General features: G+C 45.0%; 4 protein-coding genes, 2 long non-coding RNA genes and 2 other non-coding genes across 12 annotated transcripts in view; 6 read left to right on the top strand and 2 right to left on the bottom strand.

Moving 5' to 3' along the window:
- Nucleotides 1-20,100, bottom strand: part of Sulf1 (Extracellular sulfatase Sulf1) — a 30,229-nt gene extending 10,129 nt beyond the window's left edge. Inside the window, exons 1-3 of one of the 5 annotated variants that reach the window (XM_033377290.1) lie at nucleotides 20,024-20,100; nucleotides 19,010-19,149; nucleotides 11,534-11,576 (exon numbers count right to left, since the gene is read on the bottom strand). The gene's annotated coding sequence lies outside the window, so the exon portion shown is untranslated. Of the gene's footprint in view, nucleotides 1-11,533; nucleotides 11,577-19,009; nucleotides 19,493-19,557; nucleotides 19,719-19,738; nucleotides 19,944-20,023 lie in introns of those variants that run through there. The other 4 variants (XM_033377288.1, XM_033377289.1, XM_033377291.1 and 1 more) reach the window with 4 other exon arrangements.
- TRNAF-GAA (transfer RNA phenylalanine (anticodon GAA)) lies at nucleotides 1,833-1,905 on the top strand. The gene has a single exon. It is a non-coding gene; the product is annotated as a tRNA-Phe (tRNA).
- Nucleotides 2,355-2,427, top strand: TRNAV-AAC (transfer RNA valine (anticodon AAC)). The gene has a single exon. It is a non-coding gene; the product is annotated as a tRNA-Val (tRNA).
- On the top strand, nucleotides 4,225-6,006 carry LOC6897651 (facilitated trehalose transporter Tret1-like). Its single transcript, XM_002137756.3, has 3 exons — nucleotides 4,225-4,482; nucleotides 4,545-4,720; nucleotides 4,807-6,006. Exons 1-3 carry the CDS (start codon nucleotides 4,305-4,307, stop codon nucleotides 5,932-5,934), a joined length of 1,482 nt encoding a protein of 493 aa, XP_002137792.2. The 5' UTR covers nucleotides 4,225-4,304; the 3' UTR covers nucleotides 5,935-6,006.
- LOC4802566 (probable plastidic glucose transporter 2) lies at nucleotides 7,318-9,498 on the top strand. Its single transcript, XM_001359424.4, has 3 exons — nucleotides 7,318-7,597; nucleotides 8,066-8,238; nucleotides 8,305-9,498. Exons 1-3 carry the CDS (start codon nucleotides 7,414-7,416, stop codon nucleotides 9,439-9,441), a joined length of 1,494 nt encoding a protein of 497 aa, XP_001359461.3. The 5' UTR covers nucleotides 7,318-7,413; the 3' UTR covers nucleotides 9,442-9,498.
- Nucleotides 13,531-14,233, top strand: LOC26532628 (uncharacterized). The gene is made up of 2 exons (XR_004468567.1): nucleotides 13,531-13,814; nucleotides 13,876-14,233. It is a non-coding gene; the product is annotated as an uncharacterized lncRNA (long non-coding RNA).
- Nucleotides 20,036-21,267, top strand: LOC26532174 (uncharacterized). The gene is made up of 3 exons (XR_004468568.1): nucleotides 20,036-20,081; nucleotides 20,148-20,265; nucleotides 20,973-21,267. It is a non-coding gene; the product is annotated as an uncharacterized lncRNA (long non-coding RNA).
- A 1,296-nt stretch (nucleotides 21,268-22,563) lies between these two features.
- Nucleotides 22,564-24,314, bottom strand: SF2 (splicing factor 2). The gene is made up of 4 exons (XM_001359423.5): nucleotides 24,022-24,314; nucleotides 23,559-23,928; nucleotides 23,349-23,497; nucleotides 22,564-23,275 (listed from the first exon to the last, which is right to left on the bottom strand). The coding sequence occupies exons 1-4, from the start codon at nucleotides 24,183-24,185 to the stop codon at nucleotides 23,167-23,169; spliced, it is 792 nt and encodes a 263-aa protein (XP_001359460.2). The 5' UTR covers nucleotides 24,186-24,314; the 3' UTR covers nucleotides 22,564-23,166.
- Nucleotides 24,315-24,613: the final 299 nt, after the last annotated feature.

The raw sequence follows: 24,613 nt of genomic DNA, 5'->3' as shown, positions 1-24,613 counted from the left end.
GATATCGATTTCTGCCACAATTTGGACTTGCACCCCCTGGGGGATCTGTTCAAATGAAAGTTCACCTTTTGCTATAGATCTCTCCCTTGAATTCTCCGTCTTTAAAGTGTTCTCAAGGTCTGGTCCCTCAGCAGACGGGCCCCTCAGAGGGGGGACCCCATCCAAAGTTGTGACCGAGCGAAAATAGAAATTCTAGCGAAAATGTTAAGCATTCTCTTGACATATCAGAGGAATGCTGTTGTTGTCATTGTTTGCTTGCCGCTGAAAATAAAACACAATTAATTGCTGCCTCCAGACTGTCTGAAATTTTGAAATTTTTCGCGGCGATGACACACGAAAAAAAGTATCACAATTAAATGAATATTAACAAATGCAAAAACAAAAAAAAAAGAGAAGAATAATAAAAACCTGCTCGCCTTGGACTAAATGGTGGACAGTGGTCAAAAACACAGGCAAAAAATATGAAATCTGTGGGCAGGCGACTGGCCATAAATCATAAATCGACAACGGGGCGTGGACGTGGGGGCATGGCTTGGTTTTCAGAGGAATTTCGGTCTGCCACACGATCGGTTTTCAAGAATGTGAATCATTAACAGAGCCCCCAAAACAGCAGCAGAGTCCGCAGACAATGACGATCCGATCCCGGGCCAAAAGGTACGTTTGGAGGCTCAGTTTTCAGCGCCGGGCGTCAAACGGAAGCCGCATTAGTTGCACAAACACACACACAGACACACACGCTGCCACAGATACACTGAGCACAAAAGGTGCTCTTCTCAGACATATAGAGAGGGATCAGGTTATGTCCAGGCGAGCACAAGGCCACAGCTTTTGAGGGACACGAGCACGAGCCCTGCCCCAGCCAGAGGCATTGGACCTGGCACTTTGATTTCGAATGAATTTATCAGGTTACTGCGGCACTTTCCATACTCTGAGGAATGCAGAAAAGGGTTGGATCTTGACAGGGAAACATTTATTCCACGATATAGGCGATTAAATTGTTTGTTTCCTTGTCCTACTGACTCATTTGATTCACTGAATCAAAATGATATTTTCGCGAAACTTTTCGCATACAATTTTCTGTAGTTTTCATTCGTCAGATTTGTAGTAACTCACTTGAGGGAAATTTCTGTATTTTAGCAGGCAGGAAGTGCCAATCAATATACAAATTTGCTGATTACTGAATGACTCTCCATGAATTTCCCCATATATAGACCATTTTTCATATTCTACCGATTCGGTTGCCATTGAAAACTGTTTGTTTGCCATTTCTTCGAAAGTTCAAAGAACGAGCCATACACATTCTGACAGTTTGCCAAAGAAACAAAAAGAAAACACACAAAAATCAACGAAAATTAATTTCAGCCTAGCCTTGCCCTGCCCGTCAGGAGTCACGCCTCGTTTGGCTGTAGATTTCGTTCCGTGGGCTCATAAAATGTTACAAATGCAACAATTAACGTAATTTCGAACGAATTTTCACTGAAATTTCCGCTATAAAAAAATCCGCAGCTGCATAGAGACTTTCCCCCGCCCCGATGTTTGTTTGTGGAGCTTTTAAGACGTTGCAAGTGTCAACGTAAATCTTTGCAACTGTCAAAAATTGTGACAGCCCAAAAAATTGGCATGGCCCGCAGAAATGCCGATTTATAAATAGCAAAACAGAAAAATTAAATGAACTTTACTGTGAACCTATTTTTACGCGCAGTCCAAGATTCAAGATTGCGTTTCCTTTATAAAAGGTATTCAATAGATACATATATGTATGTATGTAGGTAGGTAGAGTGGATGGGGATCCCTTAGCTTTCGATGCTTTGGATGTTGAAGGAGATGCAACAGCCGAAATAGCTCAGTTGGGAGAGCGTTAGACTGAAGATCTAAAGGTCCCCGGTTCAATCCCGGGTTTCGGCAAGACTCCTATTTTTTTCCCCCGACAAAAATTCAATTTTTAAAATGAATATATTTGAACAGCATTGAAGGGGGAGATACTTATTATATTTTATTTATTTTAAATATTATAATATTTTTATTGTTTTGGTATTTTGATTATTTTTAATGTTTTTGCAATCAGAATATATGAATTACTCTAATTTAATTTTTATTGAATTAATTAATTAATTAAAATTTATTTATTATTAATATAAAATTAATTTTATTTTTAATATTTTTATTATTTGACTAATTTTAATATTTAAATTATTCTTGGGGCTGGAATTCGAGGATGTTTCCGGGTTTGTTTGTAGAACTTTTCATGGGACTATTTCTAATTTTACATAACTTTCCATGATTTCCACAGAGCTTTCTTGGATTCCCTATGATTCGTCTTGAAAATCGCAATTTTTGTGGCCACCCTCGAGGATGTTTCCGTGGTGTAGTGGTTATCACATCCGCCTAACACGCGGAAGGCCCCCGGTTCAATCCCGGGCGGAAACATAGGGAAATCTTTTTTTTTGCTCTACTGCCACTGTGAATTTTCAAATGAATTTACTTATTACTTTTTATATTTAGAAAATGATTCACGCTCCAAAGCTAATAAATCATATTTGGCTCGGCAAAAAACCAAAAGTTTTGTTTATATTTTATTTGATCGATTTGGGGAAATGATTTTCGTGTCGTGTGTGAACACATCACTGATGTTTCGATTCTCGGTAAACTAAATTCCTGTCTGACTGAATCCAGCATGCCTCCCCCACCAGCAGCCGCCAGGCCCCCGCCTCTCACGTACCTCCGCCACTGGAAGCAAGTGCTGTGGGCATCCATGAAATGCGTGTATTTCATTCTGGTGGTCAAGTGCTGCCAGAACATACACCGCATGAATATGCAGAGACGGCTGGCCAGCCGCTTAACAGGGCCCAAATAGGGAACGGCAAGGCAAAGGCTTAGGAGCAGCATATGGTTTATTTGACAATGAATAAATGACTGTCCAAGAATGTGTCTTGTGTCTATTCTCTGCTACTCTGGCTCTCTGCTTTAATACATTTTTATTAGCCCAGAGATTCGCGTCGCGCTTGACGGGTACTGTCTGTCGGCCAGAGTAATTAGACTCCATTAGTTGGCACAGCAGACAGCAGCCATCAGCCTCCAGCCATCAGCCTCCAGCCATCAGCCATCAGCCACCAGAATCCAGAATCCGCACAGAGTTTCTCCTGAAGGCAAAGGCAAAGTGCTCTCATGTGCCATGTGCCATGTGCCATGTGCTCCATTGGCATCTCGCATCTCTATATCCATTTGTATCTCCATCTGCAGGCATATCTGTGTGTCCCTACAGGCTGGTGGCGTTCATAATTTGTGCGCCATTAGACAACTTTATGCATAAACTCATTAAAATGTACTTGAATCTCTCAGAAATGGGCTGGCAGATTGGAACTGGGATGTGTGACTGGAACTGGCGTCGCATTTGGCTAATTTGTCGAGGAGCAGCGACAAATGACAAGAAACAGGCAACAGTCTGTCTGTCTTCGCTTTTCTCCAGCACCCAGTCGGCACTCTAAGCTCTCGGCACTCTCTAGTCCCCCCACCCAAAGGCAGGCAGAACGACATGTGTGCGATTTGACAGTTTGAGGCGCAACAAGATAGATTGGGCCCATGAAGATGCTGGCTGGCTGATGGTATGCCATGGAGTGGAGTGGATGGAGCAGTGGATGGAAATGGCAATGTCAGTTCAGACATTACGCAATTTGAGACAACTCAAGCAAGCACTTGAGTGTTGCCCCGTCCCAATGGAATAATTATGAAGATGATGCTGCCGCTGCCTGCTAATCTCTTGACTGTTGTTGCAACACCCAGACCGCCAGACAGGCGCTGTGTCACAAGCCAATTGGAAAGGAGTCCCACAGACCAGGCAATAGATACATAGATACCCCACAAAAAGCAAAGAATACTAGGCATAAATGGAATTAAAAGGTTTAGTAATACTTAAAAGATAGTTTCAATCGTGAGAATGGTGCCACTTTTCGGGAACCAGCAGAAGACTTATCAGACTTGTCGGACACCAATGTACTGTATTTATAGAATTGGAAGGGCACTAAAAAAAGAACCCTGTTGCCGATTGACCGTGATTCAGTGAACAGGCAACCAATTCCAGGTACACACCCCACCTAATCGAATCAAAAGGAATCGAAAAATAAACTGATTACAATGGTAATTATCTATCACACGCATTATCTGTAATGATAGCTAGATACCAGGTATCGCGGGTGTCACATTTAAATGCGATGAAATGGCCAAAAGCAAGCCCCAGTTTCGAACGAACCCCCGAAGAAGGCGTTTCAACTGCTCCGCTTTTTGGCTATCCGTGAAAAGTGAGCGGAATGACGACCATATATGCAACAACGGCACCCGACCTCAAGACGGACGGCATCTATGCACCATCCGCCCCATGTGGCAACACAGGATGTGCGCCCCAACCCCAACAAACGGTGACTGTGACTGTGACACAAACGCGATTCTTGCGGAATACCAATCGGAGATCGCTCCTGTCTTCGGCAAGTGAGTCCATAATCAATCATGGATCGAATCGAATGTGTGGCAAATTCGTTGTCTCTTTTCAGTTTTCTGGTTTCTGGTATACGGAGGCATGGACTTGGCCCAAAGTGTCGGCTGGAATCAGCCCGTTAGCGTTATACTCGTATCGCCCGAATTCCAATACAGCTGGTTTATCGGTGTCATCATTGGAGCCTGTGTGTCTGCTCTGACAATGACGTTCATCCCAAAGATCGCCTATTATGTGAGTAAGCTACGATCCACTACGATAGGCTGGATCCTGACACACACTCTCTCTCTCTCTCTCTCTCTGTCCTCATTCTCGTGTAGCTCCTGGGTGGCATTATGCAGCTGACGGGTGCCATTATCTTCACGAGTGCCCCCTACGAGTACACGGCCATTCTGGCCGCCCGCTATGTGGGCGGAGTGGGCATTGGCCTGATCACAGTGCCCTTCCTCCTCCACATCGGCGAGATATCCACCCAGACACGCGGCGTTGACTCAGCGATGGAGCAGGTCGCCCTGGCCATGGGCCTCTGCATCCAAGTCACCTACGACACAGAATGGTCGAGGTCATTGGATATATCCGCGAACCTGCTGCACGGCATTTTGGGGATTATATTCTCGGTGTTTGGCCTGTTGTTTGTCCTGGTGTCCGTGGAGTCGCCCGTCTTTTATATACGCCGGAATCAGGAGGAGAAGGCGCGCCAGTGCCAGCAAATGCTTGTGGCCGGCAACGTTCCGAAGACCGTCAACGCGCTGTTCGAGGAGGCCAGGCTCTATGTGGTGGAGAGCGAGAGCAGGAGCCTCGGCGAGGAGCTGTCCGCTTCCGTGATGCCCTTCTGCAAGCTCTTCTTTTTCCGCTGCTTCGTGGCGTTCACCCTCGCCCTGCCCCTGACATGGTCCATCGTGGGCAGCACTGCGATCTCCGAGGGCTCCATCTTCGCCTGGCCACTCTATGTCTGGAGCGCGCTACGTCTCATCAGCACCCTTTTCACCATCTGCGCCCTGGACACGCTGGGACGCAAGGGCGTCTCGCTGGTGGGCCTGCTCTGCATGGCCGGCCTGATGCTGGGCATGGCTGGGATATATGCTACACCGGCCAACATCTACAGCTGGTACAACATGGGGCAGGTGTGCAACCTGGGACTGGCCTTCCAGGCCTTCGCCGGGCTCTTCATCTGCAGCTCCAGCCCCTATCTGGGCGAGGCGTTTCCCATGAGGGTCAAGCCCTTCTTCGTCGGCCTGATCGTTGCCTGCGAGCAGGTGATCCACATCATCGTGATAGTCGCCTTCAAGCCCACAACGGACTACCTCTTCCAGTACTTCCTGATCGTGGGCATTATCATGCTGCTGGGCGTGATATTCTTCGCCATCGTCATGCCGGAGACCAAGAAACTGACGCTGCGGAAGGCCGGCGAGCGGTTCCAGCGAGTGCATAATGTAAGCCCCTACTAGACCTAAGGATCGTTAAGAATTGTTGGATCGATGGAGGATCAATGTTAAATAAAACTATTAGAAATACAAAAAGAAATATACATTTTTCATTTGGTTTGGCTGGCTCTCAAAAAAGTCTGTTGAGTGGGGCAAGTAAAATCCGTATTTGTAGATCGGTTCCCCAATTCCCCAAAAATATCCGTCCATAAAAGGATTATGTCCTACTCAGAATTGATCTTCCTACTTTTCTCTAGCGAAAAAAAGAACAGTTTCAAAAAGGTTCCTAACTTTTGGTGGCATTTGAATCGCTATAACAGCAGTTTTGTTTCGAGCTAAAGAAAAAGAGGGGAAAAATTTCCAATTTTTAAATTGGAGTGGGGAAATGAATAGGCCAGCCCTCGTAGTTTCGTTAAAAAAGTAAGGTCTGCAGGGGGAGACTCTTAGAAGTTCTAAGAAATTTTCTTTTCAGCTAAGGATCATATCAATATGGAAACTAAATAAAGAAACAGCTGTTTTTTGAATAAATGTATTTAGATTTAGATCAGTCTGTGGTGTGACATTCCCTAGAAAGACTCGTTGGGAACGCTTGAAATTCTACATATGTTTGTACATTAAACACTTAATTCCTTTGAACAGTTCGAAACAGATATTAAAAAGGCTTAGTAGCTTATGACTGATTATATTTTGATGTAATAGACCATATTTTTTAGCATTTTATTGGTAATCAGAATGGCACAGAATAGTCTTCTACGATCCCTAAATTTAGGTGAGAAATTCCGATAATTTCTGACTGTTTGCGTGTGAGGGGAGAAAAGATCTGTAAGCCCATTCAACAGTACGACAGCAAAACACAAGAGGAGAAAAACCCTTATCCAGTATTACTGGCTGGATTAACAGTAACTATATATCCTTTTCGTGGGTCTCAACTCAACTATGAACTCAAAAAGTGTGGACTTTGCCTTTAAGATCTCAACACTTGTAGGAATCGAGCTCCTGCCAGCCAGTCATCCTCCAGTAGCTGGTACCTAGGCTTTCCCAGAGACCCCAATTAATTGGGGGTATTCCCTGTCGTACCTACGAATGTATCACCCAAGTGAAAGGTGAACTTTGCCCCAGCTGGAACGATCAATTTAAGTAAAACGACTAGGACTGGGACAGGCAGCCAGCAGGCAGTGAGTGAGTCAGTGGCTTGGCCTCAAGCTACCACTCTTTAGGGAGACTTATCAAGGCTTATTTTCCGTGAATCACGGTCGAGGAGAAGTAGCTGGGGGAGTGTACGATACGCGTGTATCTAGCAGCTGATAAAATACTATATCAATTACGAGTATCTCTTGGTCAGATATCTATGTATAATGCTGATAGTATTCACTTGTAGGTTGAGTACAATAAAATTATAAATACGCGCCCAGTACGTCCATAGGCGCCAAATCAAACGAATCGAACGGGTCTTGAAGCGGAAATTCAATTTGCAAACGCATTTTTCTTATATAACGAAGCAGCATGTCGACCACGACGTATGTGACCTCGGTGCCGGTGACCAACTACGTCCCAGGACAACAAACGCAGACCACGTACATCACCACAGGACGGGCTCCACCCCCACCGCCACCCCATGTGGTCAATGTGGTGGTCGTCAATCAGGGGAGTCGCTGGAGCAAGACGGCAACGAAAACTGGAACAGCAGGTGGGCCAGCAGGGAGAGCAGCTTGAGAGAGTGCCCAAAAGTTCCTCAGGAACTCAGGGTTACGACCCATAACCGAACAAATACGAGTATCGCAGTGCTTATCAGTAGCTCCTTATCATTTTCGGTAGCTGGAATGTATTATATTTAAAAGACACCCTCCTTCTTCTGATAAAAGTGTTACCAAAACACAAGGCCTTTTAAGCCAACCCACAAGATTCCTTCTGTGGGGTAGCATGTGAATTCATAGAGGTCTTGGTTCGATCTGTGGCTGGATTGACACTCGACAAACCAAAATAATAGAAGGTTAGCCATATCTCAGATTCCATTTCGATCTCAAGTTCCTCCATAAACAGGTCCCTAAACATCGCCAGGTGTTGCTGTAGATTCTATAACTGAATGGCTGCCTAGTTGGGTTAAATCTATAGAAAACAAAGCCAACTAATCCACTCCAACCTCTCCCCCATTTAGCCACCTTTGCCTTTGTTTATGCCGGTATGGACATGGCCCAAGGCCTTGGCTGGAATCTGAACGCGAATGTTCCCACCACCACGGAGTTCCAGTACAGTTGGTTCATCGGATTCATCATCGGAGCTCTTGTTTCCGCTCTGGCGGTGTCGTTTCTACCAAAAAAGATCTTCTATGTAAGTGTACAAACAGATAGATAGATAGATGCTGTCGTGCCCCTCTAACCCGTAATGTTTCTCCAGGGTCTGGGCAGTATTATGAACCTGATCGATGCCATTATCTTTGTGAGTGCTCCGTATGAGTACGAGCCCATTCTGGCCGCCCGCTACGTGGGGGGCGTGGGCATCGGCCTGATCACGGTACCCTTCATCATCCACAGTGCGGAAATCTCCACCAGCAATAGCCGCGGCACCTGCTCCGCCTTGGAGCAGTACGGCCTCAGCCTGGGCATCGCCATTCAGGTGATCTACGACTCGCAGTGGGCGGGCGACCTGGGCATGGCCGTGAATCGAGTGCACGGCATCTTCGGCATTGTCTTCTCCGCCTTCGCCATCGGCAGTGTGGCCATGGCGATCGAGTCGCCCATCTTCTACATCCGTCAGAACCAGGAGGACAGGGCCCGGGCCAGTATCCGGCAGCTGATGGACAGCTGGTGGACCGTCGAGAGGGGCAATCAGGCGTACGAGGAGGCCAAGCTGTATGTGGTGGAGGGCACCAGCCAGAACGTGGGCGAGCAGATCGCCGAATCCATGATGCCCTTCATCAAGATGCTCTTCTTCCGGGGCTTTGTGGCCTTCACCATCTCGCTGCCGCTCTCCTGGTCGATAGAGACGAGCACCTACATGTTCGAGAACACCTTCTACGCCTGGCCGAGCATCGTGTTCGGCGCGCTCCGCCTGCTGGGCTCCCTCATCACGATGGCCGTTCTGGACACAGTCGGACGCAAGTTCGTCTCGCTGCTGGCACTCATGTGCATGGCTGGACTGATGCTGGGCATGGCCGGTATCTACGGCGACTACTCGAACATCCTGAGCCCCTACTACATGCGGCAGGTGGCCAATCTGGGCATGGGCTTCCAGCTGTTCGCCGGCGTCTATGTCTGCAGCTCGTCGGCCTATCTGGGGGAGGCGTTTCCGCTGCGCGTGAAGCCCTTTCTGATTGGCCTGATCGTGTGCGTCGAGCAGGTGATCCACATCGTTGTGATCGCCACCTTCGGCTCCATCTCGGCCGAGTACTTCTACAAGTATTTCGTGGTCGTGGGTATTCTCCTGGTCGTGGGATTGGTGGCCTTTGCCATCCTCATGCCGGAGACGCGGGGCACGACGCTGCGGAAGGCGGGCGAGCGCTTCCGCCGAGTCCACGATGTCATGGCCTACTAGTTGGCCTACTATCACTCAAATTCAATAAATTCGGGTCTCCCGAAACAGTTGACAATATCTACTTTTTGCCTGGTGGGGGGGGGGGGGACATTACTCATACGCCACGTCGACTTCCGCACGGCCTGAAAAATGCAAAAAAGTCCACAGTCCACGGTCCTGCCCCCAGCCGGCGACTTGTGGCAGCTGCATTCAGACTTTTCTTTTTATGAATATTTATGCCTTCTCAAATGTTTAATGCGGTTAATTTTCCCACTCCCTGCCACTGGAGACTATTTTTATAGGCTTGCCGCTGGTCGCCTCGCCGCAGTTTATTTTGAACTTTATTATGAGCTAATTTATGTACACATGCGCCTCCGCTGTGGCTGGATCATCGGAGTCTGGCGCAGACTTTCCCCCGATCCCTAAACCCCCCAAACGGATCATGCCAGGGCGTATACCATACTTGTACTATAAGATACAGAGGCAGACACAGATAGAGATCCCTTGGTTTGGTCTGTTCCATTTTTGACACTTTGATGGCGCTTTCACATGTTTGTTTAGCTTCTTGCCAACAGTTTATGTGTCTTTAATGCGCTTTTATGGATCAAATTGGGCCTCACGCCTAATTAAGCATAGTATCCGGATGGCAAACAGCTGCAATATTATTCGGGGAGTACTCTAAATGAAGATTCTGGGATCTGTCATTGCATTAGATGTGGAATTTACTGCTCTAAAGGACTATCTGAATAGGAATTCGGTATGTAAACTAATCCAAATTGAATTTTTTTCCTAATGTAGTACATGTGGTAAAATATTCCTCTACGAAACACCGCGAATATTCATAATATTTCTAGCAATACACCCACAGTTCCTTAGGCCGAGGCAACATACATGGCGTGTGCCTGACACGGCACATTAAGGTTCGGCTCGACGAAGGCGGCAAGAGCGAATACCCTGGAATTGCTAAACCAACCAAAATGTCGGGTGCTCGAGACGAGTTTCGCTGATAAGGTGTTTTCTTTACATTGTTGGACTGCTTTCAATTTCAAAAAGCCTTCCCACCGCTTCTTTAGAGACGAGACCTATAAAGCATTTATCCAGCAACCTTCCCGTACAATAGAAACGAAAGCCCAGCACTTGTATCTTTCGACTCGCTCCCTTTCCCTTCCAAGGGCCACAACAAAGGCCCATCGAGACAACAATAAAGCGAATTATATGAATTACAATTGAAATTACATCTTACATGCTGGCAAGAGTGACACATCGGCGGAAAAGAGGAGAGATTGGGCAGGACAGAGCGCCATTACAGAGCACAGAAATGCGCATAAAAATTGCATTAAAATGCCATCCAAGATGTGGGCCTAATGAAGGAATGGCCATAAAGGACAATTGCCAGTTGCGACGGCTGGGAAAAAGCTGGCAAATGCCCTTAAATAGACGAACCTGGCCAAGATGGGGGCCGGGGCTCAATCTGGCGGCCCAATCGCTTGGACAGGCCGTCAAATGCGTGCAAAAATGTTGCCACATTTCTCGAGTGGCTTTCCCCAACATCTCTGCAGTTCTCTGTGGGGCTCTTTCCCAGGCAACAAAGTGAATTAAATGCAGACGCGTGATTTTGCACATTAATTAAGAGGAGACTCCAGCCAGTGGCCGTCTCTCTTCTGCAGCTGATTTCGCCTTTTCGTCCATTTCTTCGCGAGGTGAGAGTTCAATCCCCAGGCATGGAGTGCGTCCAGGGAAGGAGCGGAAGGAGCTGAATGAAACTGAATAAAGGGAACTGAGTGTAAAGGAAAATATATACTCGTATCCGTACATTTCGTTAATTACTTTCGAGAAAGAAAATTGCGAAATTGCTTTTAAGGGACGCCAAAATGTATGCAGTGAATTTCAGAACAGAAAAGAAGACGAGCATTTTATTGGAAATTCCTTATGGGAAACTTTCAACTTTTACTAAGTATGATTATAGACTGAAACTCTTCATCGAGGCCGCAGCTAGGAATAACTGAAACGCCCTCTCGCCAGTAAGATTCAGAGTTCCAAAGAAGGACAGTAGTTTGTGTTCAGAACCCTTATCCCCAGGTGTATTCCCATTGATTTTAGGGCAAAAACTTACCTTCGTTTGCAAAATCGTTGACTTCCTTCTTAGCTAAATAAATCTGTAAGTGAAAGGAAAGATAAATCCCTGTTAAGAACAATATTATATGCACAGAAAAGGCCAAAAAAAGGGTTAAGTATAGAACAAATCATTCCCCATCAGACTGCAATCCATTACTGTAATCTGTAAGTATTTCTCATTAATAATTCTCATATTCCCAGCTCAAATCGTTGACACTTGTGAAATGGTAGAAGAAGCTGCCTCCCTGCCTTGAGGAACTCTTGAGGAACTTTCTGGTTTGCTGCTCGTTTAAAACTGACACATTTAGCACCTGCTTCAAAGCGAAATGAACACTGAATGATTGATAGTTCAACTGTGGAGCGTGGAGTCCATGACCCAAGTCGGGTGGGAGCTTTTCCTTAGCTTCGCTTCCTTTGAGCCTTTGAGCAGTAAATTTCCATCTGTCAGCTGTCAGTTTTCGAATGTTGGCAGGCGCTGAACTTGGCATTTTAATTGAGTGCACAGAAATCGTGTAAATGACTGACTGACTGACTGACTGCAGTGTGAATGTGAATTGTGCGAGTTAATGGGATTTGTTTGTCATATACTCATAGAAAAGAAGTCTCTGAGCGGTGTTCAAGACACAGACAGTCTATCATTTGCTTCAAGAAGTGTTCTGAAATTATTCATTGCCCTTCCCCTGAACAATTCCTCTCTTAAAGAGCAATCACGGGTCGTTGTCTGGCCACCACTCTGTTCCTTTTTAAGGCTAGCCTTGTTTGGCTTTTATTGAACAAACAGCTGCCGCCTTACTGGATTTGTAGTTTGTATTTTTTTACGACTTTACTGCAACGCTGCGTATGCGCAATGCCCCCACCCCCAGCCCATTGGGGAAGAGACCTTTTAACCCAGTTTTGCACCAGGCAGTTGCTAGTTGGTATTTTCTGTTATCATTAACACCTTTCGCTCAAAGTGTTCATTTGACATGCAAGCGGTAGTGGGAGAGAGAGAGAGGGGGATAGAGAGAACTCCTCTGGCAGCAGCGGAGGGGGGGAAACCTTGAACGAATCCAATCAAATGGCATCCACATCCACACTGGAAAAAAACAAAGCAATTAAGTGAAGGCTGGAGTGGTAGGGTTCCTTCCTTCCGATTTAGCGTCTGAGAGGTTTGATCCGCATTAATTTTGCCCACCGAATTACCTGGACTGGCTCACCCCATCTAGAATGTACCTTGGTTCGCTGTACTCCTCCCTCAAGTGGTTGTTTGTATTTACATACAAGACGGACAAACAGAATAAAAAGGTAAAACATAAACTGCTTTGATTGCAGGTAAATACAACAGACACAAGCCCCCCCCCCTGACACTCGCTTACAGACTGACGGACTGACTGACAGACTGACTGAATGACTGACTGACTGAGGAAGCAGCCCCAGCCCAGCTCTGCCAACTCTTCATTATTGATTGCTGTCCATTCTATTTATCGTGCCGCTCGTCACTTCTTTATCAACAGACCAGAACCTGCTGATAAGCATGCACTCTCCTTCCTTCCACTCCTTCCTCTCCGCCCCAACTCCCCTTCAATGTCATTGATCTTCGGGGGGGAACACGGAATGACTTTGGGGATGACTTGTGCCGTGGGCATATTGCGCATTTGCCTATAAATAGTACATCCACGGGGACTGGGACTGGCGACTGGGGACTGGGGACTGCGGACTGGGGAACAGGTAGTCGCACGATGATTTCATAGAGAGAACCAATACAAAATACCCACTGAACAGTGCAAACAGACAAACAATTCGTATGGCAATAATGCTTTCGGCAACGCTTGAACGACTTCGAGGGAAGGAGCAAGTTCCGCACCAATTGCTGTCGATTGAAAGGAGAGCGTGAAGGGAGGAATGGATTGCGGGAGGCAGTGTGGGAAACTTTTCCCAGCAAAAGATAACTCAAGCGAGGAGATCATCTCATGCACACCTTTCCATATTTCTAATCTGCCCATAACATAGCCAATTACCATCGCAAATGGGCTTAGCCGTAAATCTGTCACCAATCAAATGAAAAAATCATTTTTATGGCACAGAGAAATAGCTCAAATCACATGCAAAACACAAAAAACACAAAAAACAAACAAAACCGACAAGCCATCAAACAAAAAAGTCATAAACGCCTCCAGCGATATCTGAAGTCTGATTGAAGCTGCAAATGGAAATGGTAATGGGAAATGCGGGGAATGGCGCATGTAAATCGCAATTAGGAATCATTTCATTGTGCTTTATGGATACAGCATTTTTACATCGTAATGATTTGCCATTGCATTTGTGAAAAAAATGGTTATTAATTGATTGCCTCTGCTGCAGAGGCTGTAACCGAATCAATTATTCAACAATTGATTGGACATTCTGGGCAAACAAATTATTTATGAATATCGATGCCAGCAGTTTCAGGCCGGGATGTGGATCCTTTGTCTTGTGTGTGCCGCTGTCAAGTGTCGGAAGGAGGGCGAGCGGAGGCGGCAGGGTCGTTTGACATTCTTGGGACAAGAAAGTAGGCAGAAATACCTTTACTCTCGGACCTTTTCTTACCCGAAAGACGTTTGCCTCGGCTCCAGCTCTTACCTTACCTTTTTCCTCTTTCTGCCTATGACTTTGACAAAACGAAGGCCATATTTATGTATCATTCCACAGGAAACAAAGACTTAACGTCCCAGAATGCGTATGAGATATTTATTTCAATTTGTCACTGGCTGAATGTGGTTGAATCGTTTTTGGCTTGACTTGAAACGGAAATGCCACAATGGGCTATGGATCGAGTGGAGTGGTTTTCAGAGAGTGTTTCTGTGGGAACTAGGAGCTGATTGAGAAGAGCAACTAAAGCTAATACGAATGAATGGTTTCCAATCCATAGTTGGTTTATTTATAACCATTCTGCCAGCTTCATTTGTACGTACCTGATAAATTGCACTCACATTCGTTGACAGCCTTACAAATCGACTTTGGAAACCGCAAAAAGCACTCACAATTCTCGGAAATATTTTCAATTAACACTTGGAAAGATTATTCAGAAGTTTGAAGGCGGCACGCGCTCCCTGTTCTGTTTAATATTTCGAGAAATATGTACGCATATGTAGCATCATTAATCATCGGTTTTCAGCCAGTTTCAAGATCATTTAGCCTGCGATGCCCAATCTGTAAGTTTTCGCCTTTCAACAACCAGATATGGGCGCCCAATTTGCATATTTTTTGGATGATATCTCAGGGCACACATACGAAAACATAAGAACAGAATTCTACAATAAAAATCTTTGATTTCTGTGTGATGTGTGTGCATCGTTCGAATTTTGAGTTTGAGTTTCGTTTTGGCCTGGGTGGCGTTGTGTGGGAAAATCCACATGGGGTTTTCGTTCATTAATTTGCTTTTCCCCACGATAAACAAGCACGAACTTGTTATATTGATGTTATGAATGTGATTCTGATTGCCGGTTGTTTGTTTGTTTAAGCGGCAGAGGAAAGAGGAGGGAGAATGGAGAAATCCCAATGTGGGATGGTTTTTTGGCACTGATTTAGCCTTGGGAACAGGTATTATATGCAGATGGTTAGTAGGGCGCTAATGGGGTTTTAAGAAATTATGTGTGAGATACTGAGCCATCTTCATCTGATGCCTTCTTTTGGGAAAAAATGAAAATTAATGAAATACTTTATTTTGTTCCTCTCGTAATTACCCATTTGCTCGCATCTACTATAATTATTCTTGGTAGCCCCTTTATTACTCCCACAATACTTCCCTTTTTCCCCCTCTCTCTCTCTGTCTCTCCTCATCATTTAGTTTTATTTTCATTGTAATTTGTCTGGCTGTCTACATTTGCAATATCTCTATAGAGGGTAGATGAGGCCATATAAAGGTGAGCTGCATCCTGGAACCTTAAGTGCATTCGAAAGACGTGTATCCTGAACGATTAAATATAGATAGCATCGTGCACATCAAATACATCTCAGAGGTTAAAAATTTACCTTTGGAAGTTGGATTAAATATGTGAATCCTGAAAATACATTGAACTTTAAACCCGAGTTCTTGGTGTGCAAATATGTATGTAATCCTAGAAGTACAGGGTATCCCCATCTTCGAATACATGTTTAAGCTATCTTGTTGATTTTTCTAGCTTCGCATTGCCTGGCTTCATTCTGCTCTGGCTCTGGTCTGTCTCTGGCTCCGGCATGGTATGGTATGGAGTTACTCTTTTGCAGGAAAAGGAACAGGGACTGCGACTGGGACTGGGACTGGGACTCTCTGGGTTGGTTTTGCTCTCGTTTTGCCTTTTTTCACGCTTATTATGTGTTGTTTTTGCTGTTGTTGTTGGTTTTTTTCTACATATTTACTATGGGTTTCTGTACATACATATATATCTTTTTTTAGTTTAAATGTTGTCAGACAGGATTTTCCACTTTAATGCAGTCGCCGCAACGTTTGCCGTCGCTGCTTTTTGGCGCGTTTTCTGCCGCACAGCTCATCATGGCTGTGAGCCGCCTGCCGCCTGCCTCCTGCCGCCTGCTGCATGCCTCCTGCATTTCGTTTGCTTGCTGCCTGCAATCCTGCGGCCCCTGCAGCTGCCGCTTCGACCACCATTCAGGTTAATGCCGCCTTTATTCATATTTCTAAGCGCATTATGCTCTCTGAGACTTATGCTCAAAATATTAGCGAAAATTATGTTAATCCCTCTGGGGCGGCGAGTACTCCTGGCTCCGAGTAATCCTTTTTCCCCAGATCCCTTTCCCCGCACCGGTTCTACCCTAGCCTTATGGCCGAACGGAGGCGAGGTTAAATTATTTTAATAGCCGCTTACAATTACCAGCACCAACCCCCTATCAGAGTCCGGCCCTGCCCCCCCACCGTCGTAATCTTTTTTATGTTTTGCGCGATTTGCTCTAGCGCTTTTAAACGCTCCCTGAGGCTGGATATGCGTAGGGCGGGGCGGTTCTGGTCCAAGAAATACACTAGGGGGATAAAAAGCTACACGAAAATAGAAAAAACTTTAAAGAAATAGAATAAAATCTTTGGCAGTGAATAAAGTAATAAGAATATTTAAAAATAGCCTAAACATGCTCCGATCAGCTGTCTCTCTGTTGAGGGATCTTTAACCCCCAGTTGGCGCCTCTATTTGGAATAGTTTCTATAACATTTCAATTGCTATTCACACAATTAACCCCAGATAGCCTGGATCTGCCCTCTGGGGTCCTCTCTCTTATCAATTGCCTTCAAGAATGAGAATGCAAATTCGAATGGGAATGGGAATGGGAATGGGCTTGGGGCGTCAGAAAATTGAAATTGATTTCCGACTAATTAGCGAGAGTGTGGAAAGCGTCGTCGGCCTGTTGGTGGTTGCAGAGCGTGTGTAATTTACACTTGTTTCTAGAATAACATGCATAACCAGCTAGCTGCTGGACCACTGCATTGGACGTGCAGTTTTCCTCATTCGCAGAGTGCCAGCCAGCACGAAGGAAAATGCTAATTGAGGCGCACAGATCGCGCGGCGCAATTAAACGGCGCTCCAAAACGCGTGCTCCGCCTCTTGGGGCGATTTTATGGCTGTATTTTATGCGTTCCATCACCATACGAGTATGCATGGCTTGTGGCTAATGACTCCGCCATCCATCGAGTGGATCTGAACAGAAACCGCGAGGGGCGGATGCAAATGGGTGGACGGAGACGGAGACGGAGCCACTCATTAAGTGGTGTTGATCAACCAGTTCCGAGGACAGTTTGATGGATTGCCAGCCAGCCGCCTATCGCTCATTCAGGCGTCATTCATTCACTCCATCCATCCATCCACTCATTCATTCTTTCATTCATTCATTCATTTGGGTTGTTCGACTGTTGACGTACGAGAAAACCCCAAACCTGATTACGGTAAAAGGCCAAAACGGATCGTTCTCTTTGGTCAGTGCCTGGGGCGACCCCTTCTCTCTCTTTCCCATTCCCTCGGATGGATGAAAGGCAGTGGCTGCCGATGAGCCTTAACCCGCTGCTGACCGAATTATTCTTCTCGGATTGCGCTGTGAGAGAAGCCAAAGGAGAAAACCAGTTTCCCACTGCTCCCCGGCTGCAGGCGCGACAGAATCCAAAAAAGGCCAGGAGAAATTGCCACAGTCAAAACAATTAGACGGCGACAGCCTCCCGGCTCGACTTTGGCTGCGGCTTCAACTTGTTGCCGCCAGTACAAGCCGCACCTCACCACAGACTTGGCGGACAGAAGTTTCCGTCTGGCGCTGGGAAAAGTAAAAAGTGTCTAATTAAATGCTTGGCCGGGTACGTACCGCGTACCCCAGGGAAAAGCGACAAGCGAGACGGAACAAAACGAATGGCGAGGAGAGGATAGGCACCTGAAGGAAGGAAAGTGAACCGACGATGGGATACTCTTAAGGAGTGTCGTTGGAGTATCATACTTGTATTTAGTTACTCCGAAGGAAATGCCCCTTAAGCGAGTACTTCGCAGTACTTTAACTGATGTACCCTCAACCCAATGATAGGGTATACACCAAGCAAACAATTAACATAAATTGCGTACTCGCTGCGGCTCATTGAGTGGGGTCAGAGTTGCCGGCTGTCCCGTCAATCATTCGCACAAATGAACTCTGACACTGGCTCTGAGCTGAAAGGGTTTCCCAGTTCTCTGTTTTCTGTTCGTAGTTCCCAGCTCCCAGCTCCCAGTGCCTTGACGCAACGGAAACCTGGCTTCTCAGCCAAATGCACCTGTCGCAATGACAAACAGTTTGGCCCATCGGCGCGGTAGGTGCGATAAGCATCGCATCTTAACAAAAAGATTAACACGCCGGAACAGATGGACAGACATGCCTCCGATTAGAGATGTACAGGCCCACACACACACACACAACGCACTGCCATCAAGCAGATACACGGAAGCCGCCTTCGACAGAGCGAGAGAGAGAGGGAGAGAGACCTTGAATGGAAGGCCAGGCCGCCAGGTAGACCGTGTACTTAGGTAGTATTTGCCGCAAGGAAGCAACACCTTCTGGGTTTAGGTTGACATATCGAATTACATTGCCGAAGGCACCCTAGGAAGCAGCCAAGTGTCGGGCTAAAAATGTTCTTAACCCTAAGTGGGTCACATTACCACCACTGTGCGCAGAACACCCTGCGAAGCACGCACTTTCACTTTCAAAATTGGAGTGGAAAAACAAACCAATCTTTAGAACAAAGATTCAGCAATGTGTACATTGTAACACATATGTATATAAATAGTTAATGCCTATGGGGGATCGTTTAGAACAGCTCGTAAAAGCTGATTTCAAGTTACGATCAATAAAAAACCTTTTAAACAATGACGACTTGGTGATGGTTGATTTGCTGGTGAGGTGACTGGTGGAGTTCAGAAAGTGGAGAACTGCTGAGGCCATCGACAATTTTAACGATCCAAGCAATTCTACACATATGTATATGTACATACATATAATATCTGTAATATAAAGCTTGTCTTACCTTTTGCTGTTCAAGTGATTTTACACATAAAACACACACGTTTGTGACACTTAAAAACTTTAATCGCGAATCAGTTTAAACTGTAAATCTGTCTACGCCTTTTCAACACTTCACTTCTATTTATAGTTGCGTTGCTGAAACTTTACAAATTAAATGATAAACTTGGTAATTGACAATAAAAACGCGATCGATTAACAGCTGCTGCTGCTGCTGGCGCGTGTGACTAATGCAAACAGAAAACAGAAAACCGAACACCGAAATGTGATAAATCGCCCAATCAAACGGGGAGATTCAATAAAAATGAGAATGGGAAAGAGCCGCTGATAAGGCAAGGGGGGCCGCCGCCTCCAAAGGGAACACCAACGCAAGGGCACAACAAGAGACAGACGACCAAAGCGGTCCCACAATTTCGAGGCCCACGGAAATGCTTCCTCCGCGCTCTCAGAGAATTGGTCAATACTCGCGGCAGCAGCTGTCAATGCACTTTTCGGTGGTACGCGTATACATATTTATTTATGGATGCCGCTCAACGTGGGCCGCGCACTCACGAAATCACAATTTGTTTGTTAAACGGCCACCGCTTTGAAATTCAATATTGTTTTGTTTTTGGCGCACTTTGGGGTCCGGCAGCCGCCGCGTTGGAATGCAAAATTCGAAGTTATCGTTATCAATTTTTGTGCGTGTAAACCGCACCGTTTATTATTTGATCGAATATAAATATTTATTTACTTTTTAATTCATTTATTGTTGATCCATGTGGATATTTATCCACGGAATTTTCGGAGCCGTTTCATTCAAATACGGAAACAAACTATCAACTTTGGAACTTATTTTCCTAATTTTCTTGACAACCGCAACCGGTCGCGCCGTTCTTTAAATTGTTTTTATAGCGCGAGCAGCCACGACCGTTGGTATTTTTGAAATTGATGAGGAAAAAGAGGGTATGGACAACAGGCAACACGGACCAGAAAATGCAGCGCATGCATGATAAAATCCACCCTTTTCCTAATATACCATTGGGACCAATCCAAATTTTGTTTTCAAGGTACATTGTTCATCAAAACTCGACTAGGTGAGGTTAATACGATCCTTGCGATTTCCCTTGGCTTTTTCGACTGTTGTCCTTACCTTTCCTTAGCCAGCGGTTCGATAAAACCAAATTACGCTCTCCGACCTATTTTTGCGTTGCATGTTTGAGCTTCAGGTTCGATGTTCGATGATGCAGCAGTGTGACCGTCTGACCTCAAAGATATACCGTAAATATACCGACGAATTCTTCAAATTCCATCATATTCCTATCATTCCTCCCATTTTGATATTATGTTTAATATTATTATCTGGCTAAGACCCTCATCACTGACCATATTAATTAAGCCCATAATCTAATCAATTTTCTACAAAACGGACCAACTTTTAGGACTTCCTTTCATTGGATTGTGTCTGTAGTAAGGCTTGAACAAAAAAGGTCAGCAAAAATGTCCTGTTTTTACAGGGTAACTGCGCGATAAGTACAAATTTGGTACATATAAACATATATGTATGTAATATAGTGTTGTGATGATCATGAGTGAGTGAACAAAAAAGAGCTGAACATGTTCCTTCCAAGCTGTACTTTTTTGCTCACTTGATCTTTGTTGTTCACTTGTTCATTTTTGCTCACTTGTTCTCTACTCACTTTTTGCGCAATTTTGCTCCTCAAAGGGCATTTTGCATTTATGTATATTTATGTATGCAACACTTATGTATCATACAGTTTTGTATGCCCTAAATTCTTGAATTAATGTTAAAATTCTGTTTTCCAAGCTGCTTTTAATAATAATAATAATGACCCTAATAATAATGACTTTTTCTCGTATTGACATGTTTAATTACATTCCTGTATATATCTCGATCCCGATAACTACCATGCACTGCAAAATTTCGTTCAGATAGCAGACTGATTTGTCCTCTTTATTTATTGTAGAGACAAATGAGATGACAAATACCTGATCAATTTGTGGTAAATTAGTGGAATAGAAAGTAAAATTTAATCTCCGCCGAAGCTGAGGGATCCCAGACCCAAAGACCTCTGGAGGATCGCGTAGCAATTTCTGTTTGTACGTTTCCGCTGAATAAACTGGCACATCTATATACTGGTTCCACCATGGTTAGAGTTTGAAATTCCGTTACAAATATGCTAATATGTATAATTCTGATAAGGTAATCATTCCCATAGGAATTCCCGCCCCCTGCAAATTAAAAAACAAAAAACACCTGCACTTTCAGTTTCTGTATGTTTATTGGAAAATTTGATTAGATTTCAAAAATATTTTAAGACTATGGGCTTGTGGGTGATTCGTTAAGCGCAGAGAACTCGGAATGAGGGTGTTCTCGGTCTTTTTGTGAATAATACATTGTGTGTTGGCTAAAAAGAAGGTTCATGCAAATGATTTACGGTTATAGGCAATATTTTGGGGTATTTCGGGTTTGGTTTTCGCTTTTCTAGTCAAAACATGGAGAACTAAAACCCTTTGGCGTGCGGCCAAAGTTATCAGCCATGTGTGTGGTGTGGGAGGCAACAGCACCAATGAACACGGAGGATATTGTATTTGATGTACAATTAAAAATATATAAACTCAAAATAAAAATGTAAAAAATAGATCTTGCAATCGAACATACCACTGAAAGACGAGAGGGAGACCAGAGGGCTGAGATCAAACCAGACCAAGGACCACACGGCCAGCCACTATCCAGCAACGTTCAAATGTGGCACAGCAACTCCTGATTGACATGGATAGCGATATCGACATGGAGGGCACAGGGCGCAAAGGCCACGAAATGAGTGTCTGTGCGTGTGTTTGAGTTTGAATGTGTCTCTGTGAGTAATCCCAATCCGACAAAGGGCGACAACAACTCGGGGGGGCTGAGACCTGTCCAGTTCCAGGCGAAACTCGAACCAAATCCTATTCCCAATTGTGAGACGAGTGCTGAAGCAGCCGAATCCGAAGCCGAATTCCTTGACATGAGTCCTGTCCAAGTGCATCATCCTCCACCTCCACTCCACACATCCATTGCCCTCAACACAAGACCATTAATTATCCAATTACCGAAAAGACACAGACACAATGTGGGGGCATCCGCATCCCGCATCCGCGTCCCGAATTGCCATAGCAATAGGTGAAACAATTGGAATGTGTCTGTTCGTCTCCTCCATGGGTTCAGAGTTCATTAATCAGGTTACGGAGCGAGTTAGCCGTGGGGAACTGTATCCCACGTTGTCCTAGCGAAGGTCATAGAACAATCCTAATATCCAAATCCTGATAATCCAAATCGAATCCTGATACCATCTCAAAGATACACTCATTTAGAGAGAGAGAGATAGATCTATGTCCTATTGTCCTGCCTCCACTAATTTCAATCCAAATTTATCCACAATCCACTCCAAAATCCAAAATTAACATCAAAATATCCTTCCTTCTTCATCCTCCATTAATCTTCATCCTCCTCCTCATTATACTCCAAACATAAACGCGCAAAATGGGGAAGAGAAGAAAATAAAAATTAAATATTAATAATTTGTTGATAAAATGTTCGCGGCATTGCGTTTTGTGTTCTGGTTTTTTTGTTTTTGGTTTCATTTTCGTTATCATTACAGGCATATTTATTCGGAATCGATGTTCTTTTTTCTTGTTTTGTTTTTGTTGCTTTTGCTTTTTAGGGTAAATTCTAAAAAAATGCTTGGTAGTTGCAGCCAAGTAATAAAATATTGGCGAATAAAGGCCAGTTGCAGACAATTAAAATCGATAAAACAAGGAATACTTAACAAGGGAGGCTCGCCAAAAATAGTTCCTTGAGTTACAATTTTAGTTTTGCGAAAAGTTTTAGTCAAATCAAATCATTGGGTTCGGCTTTAAATGTAGTTTAAAAAGAGTTTCTCTGCCTCAAATCGTGTGGCACTGTTCTGTTGGAAAAGCAAGTTTCTGTGGTGTTGGTTTCTGATGCTCTGTTCCGAATTTGGTTTGACTGATGTGTGCTTTGATTAAATGATGGAACACGGTGGCTTGATAGTCAATTTACAAGGTGAATTGATTGCTTGGTTAAAATTGAAAGGAGGTGTTTATCTTGCTTTTTCGGCTCGTACGAATTAATATATATTAATGGATGATGATTGGTAGTGTTTAATAGTTAGAGCGTGAGCGAGACCTGGAATAGGATTGACGGCGCACCGGAGAGTATGTCGGAGTGCCGCGGCGACGCGGTCTCGATGAGAATGAGCGCGAACGAGACCTGTCAAGAGAGAAAAGATAATAGCGATTAGATCGAGGGAACAGCCAGAGAGCACACTTCTGCACACAATTACCTGTCACGGTAGTCACGGCCACCGCCTCCGCTGCTGCCACCACCTCCTCCACCGCCGCCACCACCAGCACCGCCTCCTCCTCCTCCACTCCCGCCACTGCGGTCGTTTTCGCCGCTATCCTCGCGTACCCGAATGTAGGCAACCTCACCCTGTGGAAACAATTGATTGTTCAACTCCTTTTGCTTTCACGCATTTCTCAATTCCTCCTACCTCATGCGAACGGAAACGCGAGTCGTCCAATTTCTTTATGGCGTACTTCATGTCCTCGTGACGCAGGAATTCAACCACGCCAGAGCCGTCTTTGTAGGTGTCGGCAAAGCAGACGTCGCCAGCCTCGCGCATGTGATCCTTGAGATCCTGCCAGGAGCCAGAGGGCGGCAGCCCGGTTACCATAACACGGTATTGAGACCGTTTGGCCGGAGGACCACGTCCGCCCATGCGACCACCATCACGCCCATTGTTGCGGTCGTTGCGATTTCCACGGTAGCTGCCGGGACCGCCGCCCCTCGGGAACTCGACGCGCAGGCGATAGCCATCGTAGTCATAGCCGTCCCGGGCCTTTACTGCGTCGTCAGCATCGCTGTTTTTTTGGCGCCAAATAGGGATTTGCTTTATTTGGGGGCTTGCTTCTGGCTTTGTGTGTATTTGGATATAACCAGTTCTCATTACTCACCGCGCATCTTCGAATTCGACAAAAGCAAATGGCGGACCACGCCGATTTTTCAAGTCCACAAATGTAACTTTGCCGAATTTGTGAAAAAGATCCTGGATGTCCTTGGTGCGGATATCTGGCGGCAGATTTCCAACGTATATTCGGCACTCGTTGCGGGAACCCATACTTTTGTTATTTATTTACGTGCAGAACTTAGAAATAATTACAATTTTACTGATTTTTTCAGAATAAATTTTTTCACTTTTAAGATGGCCGACCTCGAGATTAGTGTGACCGACACGATGGAAAAATCCAACCTAGCCCATTTAAGCCCCCTCTATATAAACCGGTGAACAACTTGAGTTAAGCAGCAGAAAATAATTCCACTTTCATCTTTACTTTAAAAAAATGACCACGATATCTCTCAAGATTCATTGTTTTCGTAGTGTGTATTGAAATACTCACTGGTAGACAATGGGTTAATTGTTTTCTGTCTATGATCGGAAATCATATTCCTCCATTTTGATAGCTAGGACTCTCAGCCCTTAAAAAATATTTTTATCCGATTGATGAATCGATTTCCCTACAAGACTGGCTAGCTTTAGGGACCACC

The sequence above is a fragment of the Drosophila pseudoobscura genome, chromosome 2, assembly GCF_009870125.1.
Source record: "Drosophila pseudoobscura strain MV-25-SWS-2005 chromosome 2, UCI_Dpse_MV25, whole genome shotgun sequence".
Taxonomy (NCBI): domain Eukaryota; kingdom Metazoa; phylum Arthropoda; class Insecta; order Diptera; family Drosophilidae; genus Drosophila; species Drosophila pseudoobscura.
Note: the sequence above shows the minus strand (reverse complement) of the source record. Positions and strands in the feature narration are given on the sequence as shown.

Excerpts from the sequence above, each read along its gene's own strand:
- LOC6897651 (XM_002137756.3), top strand. The coding sequence starts at position 4,305 with ATGACGACCATATATGCAACAACGGCACCCGACCTCAAGACGGACGGC. Across the intron at positions 4,483-4,544 it reads ATCGCTCCTGTCTTCGGCAA|TTTTCTGGTTTCTGGTATAC; the intron begins GTGAGTCCATAA and ends GTCTCTTTTCAG. Across the intron at positions 4,721-4,806 it reads TCCCAAAGATCGCCTATTAT|CTCCTGGGTGGCATTATGCA; the intron begins GTGAGTAAGCTA and ends ATTCTCGTGTAG.
- LOC4802566 (XM_001359424.4), top strand. The coding sequence starts at position 7,414 with ATGTCGACCACGACGTATGTGACCTCGGTGCCGGTGACCAACTACGTC. Across the intron at positions 7,598-8,065 it reads AACGAAAACTGGAACAGCAG|CCACCTTTGCCTTTGTTTAT; the intron begins GTGGGCCAGCAG and ends TCCCCCATTTAG. Across the intron at positions 8,239-8,304 it reads TACCAAAAAAGATCTTCTAT|GGTCTGGGCAGTATTATGAA; the intron begins GTAAGTGTACAA and ends ATGTTTCTCCAG.
- SF2 (XM_001359423.5), bottom strand. The coding sequence starts at position 24,185 with ATGGGTTCCCGCAACGAGTGCCGAATATACGTTGGAAATCTGCCGCCA. Across the intron at positions 23,929-24,021 it reads GTCGAATTCGAAGATGCGCG|CGATGCTGACGACGCAGTAA; the intron begins GTGAGTAATGAG and ends CCAAAAAAACAG. Across the intron at positions 23,498-23,558 it reads CGCGTTTCCGTTCGCATGAG|GGTGAGGTTGCCTACATTCG; the intron begins GTAGGAGGAATT and ends TTGTTTCCACAG.